The 3,699-nt window shown below is 62.4% G+C and overlaps 1 protein-coding gene across 1 annotated transcript; it reads right to left on the reverse strand.

The window, feature by feature from the left end:
* Positions 1 to 3,252: 3,252 nt before the first annotated feature.
* On the reverse strand, positions 3,253 to 3,682 carry PRM3 (protamine 3). The gene has a single exon (XM_077773344.1). The coding sequence runs from the start codon at positions 3,634 to 3,636 to the stop codon at positions 3,340 to 3,342; it is 297 nt and encodes a 98-aa protein (XP_077629470.1). The 5' UTR covers positions 3,637 to 3,682; the 3' UTR covers positions 3,253 to 3,339.
* Positions 3,683 to 3,699: the final 17 nt, after the last annotated feature.

The raw sequence follows: 3,699 nt of genomic DNA on the forward strand, positions 1-3,699 counted from the left end.
CGCCTCTCCAAGTTCCCTGCCTTTGTCTAACGGGGACACTTAAGAAAACATACCTCCTAAGACACCGGATGAATTAGAGCATCTATGACCAGTGGTTGGCTCAGGGCCAGCCCCCAGAAAGACCTCCATACCCGCTGTCTAAACATCCCCAGTGCGTTTCCTTATTCCTCCCCATGTAGCGTGCAAGCCAGGAGCACCTCTCTGACCCCGGTGGGTGGCCGATCGGGTGCACACAGCCACACAGGCGGGTGGGCAGACGTTGAGTGGATTGGATGGCTTACCGCACGGCGGATAGGCAGATAAGAGTCGCTGGATGGACTGATGGGCGGTCTGCCTGGTGAGCTCACCTCCACAGCAGGGTTTCAAGCTGGGGGATTTAGAACCTGGTTCGAAGCCTGGCTGGGACTGATGTCCAATCTTGGGTGGAGTATTTTGGCTTTCGAGGCTCGGTTTCCTTATCTAACAAGGGGAGGTCGTTCCTTCCTTCGTGGTATTCTTGGAAGCCTGAGCCTCCTGGTGCCCCCGAGAGCCTGCCTCTCCCCTGACCCCCTTCTCCTCGCCCTGCTCCGCTCGCTCCTTGATGGGGGAGCCCTGCCATACAGCCGGAATCACCCTGGCCCTGCTCGGACCCCCAGCTCCTAGGGCGGAAAGCCGGCGTCTGCGTTTGCACACGGCCCCATCCGAGCTCGAGTGGCCCTCTGGTGCTCTGTCCACAGCCGCCCACCTCTCCCCATGGTGGCCGATGCCCCTGGGCTTCGCTCTTAGCCACTCAGCCTATAGCTCCCGCATCCTGCTGCCTCAAAGCCCCCTCTGTCCTCCTCCCCCGCAGCTCCCCCAGCCAAACCCCTGCTTCTGTCTCCTGCTCACGCACAGCTTTGCCCCTTATTGGAGGCTTTGCCGTCACCTGCTTTTATTGTAGTTGATTCATAAGCCCGGCCCCTCGGTCTTGGTAGAAGCCGCTCTCATTTACGGAGCACTTCCTATGTGGCTGCCTCGGCCCCACGCTTTCTATAGGCAGCCTTGTGCCCCCCATCCCCCCAAAGATATCTCCATGTCCTCGCCCCTGGAGCCTGCCATGGATCTTTGCAGATGTAAGCAAATTAACGATCTCAAGGGCGTCCTGGGCTATCCAGGTGGGCCCCAAATCCAGTGACAAGTGTCCTCATGAGAGAGACAAGACCCCAGCAGAAAAACCACGTGGGGGCAGAGCCAGAGATGAGGGTGACTTGATCACACGCCAAGGAAGTCCTGGGGCCCCTGTAAGCCAGACAAGGCAGGAAGGGTCTCCCCCAGGACCTCCCGAGGGGCCTGGCCTTGTCCGGAATTTCACACTTCGGGCCTCCAGACTGTGAGAGAGCGAATCTCTGTTGTCTTAAGCCACTGAATCTGTGACCATTTATTATAGCAGCCCTAAGAAACTAACGCCCCCTGGGAGGTGGGTGTCTCCTTGTTGTCTTTTACACAGAGGAAACAGGCCCGGAGAGCTTGGGTGACCAGCCCAGAGTCCCACAGCTAGTCAGGGGCAGAGCCAGGATTCCAATCCAGGTCTCGCTCCTTCTAATGTCCTGCCTCTTGGTCATGGAGACTGCGTGTGGCCCTTTCTGTTCTAATGACTCTGCTTGTGTGAGCTCAGTGGGGTGGTTGGGGGGTGGAGGTCAGTGCTGGGCCACTCTCTGGGGACTCTGTGTGGGTCTCTGGACTGTCTCCCCCACCCTCCCCTCTCCCCAGTCTCTGCCCCCCTCCACTGCTGACTCCCGCTTCCCGGCCTTGCAGTGCGTAGTGGGGACAGAGTCTGTGTTTTATTCATCTCCAGGCCCATGGTGCCTGGCATGGTGCCCGGCATGCAGCAGGGGCTCGACGGGATGTTTGCGGGCAAATGACCGGGCCGGTGGACCCATGGGGCATGGACAGAAGGACGGGACAGGCTCAGCAAGTTCCTCAGTCGGGGCGTGGGGGTGGGAGCCCCGGACAGCAGGCCTCTGCGGGCCTCAGCGACGGCCTCCCCTTTGAGTAACTCAGGGCCTCCCCTTGCCCTGAGGATCTCCTGGGAATACCACCCACCTCGCACGCCCCTCCCCAGCAGCCTGATCCGGATCCTTCTTGGGCCCAGGTCTCTGGTGCTCGGAGGACCAAGGGAAGGAGGTGAGAACTCATTGGTCATTTCTTTCGGCACGAGAAGGGTTAGGAGAGCCGGGGCTGGCAGTGGGTTCCAGTGCTTCTCGAAGGCCACAGGAAGGGCCGGCTTCTGCGCCAGGCTCTGGCGGCTCTCGGGGCTCCAACCGCCCGTTGCTGTGATGGCGGCATTGGCAGCTGGACCCCCTGATGAAGGCAGAAGTCAGCCTGCGGCGGTGGCGAGGGACATAGCGGGTCACCCTGACCGTGCGGACGGGAGCCCTGGCTGTGGCGTATACGCCTCCTGTCTTAAACTCCCCCTGCACCAGGCCCGACCCCGCCCACGCTGTGGTCACTTCTCTCAGACACTAACCTGTGGGGTAGCAGGGAATCCCACCCTGCCCAGGAGGGGGGGCTGCGGCTCAGAGACAGTGACGCACTCAAGGTCACCCAGCCAGCAGAAGGAAATTCGAGCCCGGGTCAGCTGAGCTCTCCAGCTCACTGGCCCATGGCGTGTCCCCCCCTTCCCCCGCCCCCCCCAGAACTGNGCTGGACCCCCTGATGAAGGCAGAAGTCAGCCTGCGGCGGTGGCGAGGGACACAGCGGGTCACCCTGACCGTGCGGACGGGAGCCCTGGCTGTGGCGTATACGCCTCCTGTCTTAAACTCCCCCTGCACCAGGCCCGACCCCGCCCACATTGTGGTCACTTCTCTGACACTAACCTGTGGGGTAGCAGGGAATCCCACCCTGCCCAGGAGGGGGGGCTGCGGCTCAGAGACAGTGACGCACTCAAGGTCACCCAGCCAGCAGAAGGAAATTCGAGCCCGGGTCAGCTGAGCTCTCCAGCTCACTGGCCCATGGCGTGTCCCCCCCTTCCCCCGCCCCCCCCAGAACTGTCTGACTCCCCATCCTGGTGACCACGCTTCCTAGCTCCGAAGCAGGGGAGGGTGGTTGAGAAGTCACGGCGAGGGGCGAGGGGCGGGGGGCTCATGAGAACTTCCAGCTGGACATCGGGAACAGGGGTCGCTGACTCCCGCTCCTCGCCCTCCCTCCGCACACACGCCTGCACACGTGCACACGGCCGCACACATGCTCGCACGGCACCACGGGCCGGGGGTCAGAGAGACCAGAGAGCAGAAGTCCTTGGAGACTTTTTATTGACTCTTTTCTGAAAGTTCCTCTCGCTGGAGCAGTGGCGGGAACCTCCCCGTGGGTGCCCATCGTGGGTCAGGAGCGCGTCTGCTGGGGCTCAGGGCTCTGCTGGGCGGCGGGCGGCTCTCCCTCGGCGCCCTCCTCCTGCTGCTGCTCGGGCTCCATCAGCAGCAGCCTGCCCTGCACCGGGAGCTGCTCCTCCTCCTCTTCCTCCTCCTCCTCCTCTCCCTCCTCCTCCTCTCCCTCCTCCTCTTCCTCCCCCTCTGATGACAAGGAGAAGTTATCCTGGCTCACGCAGGCCACGAGCTTCTTCATGGAGGATTCGTGGCCCCGGCCGTGGCCTGTGCTGAGCTTGGCACAGTGGGAACCCATTGCCGTCTTTGCTGCCTCCCCAGGCTGGGAGTGAAGGCCACTGGAGGTGGGGGGGGGGGGGAG

The sequence above is a fragment of the Crocuta crocuta genome, unplaced genomic scaffold (assembly GCF_008692635.1).
Source record: "Crocuta crocuta isolate KB4526 unplaced genomic scaffold, BGI_CrCroc_1.0 scaffold16, whole genome shotgun sequence".
NCBI lineage: Eukaryota > Metazoa > Chordata > Mammalia > Carnivora > Hyaenidae > Crocuta > Crocuta crocuta.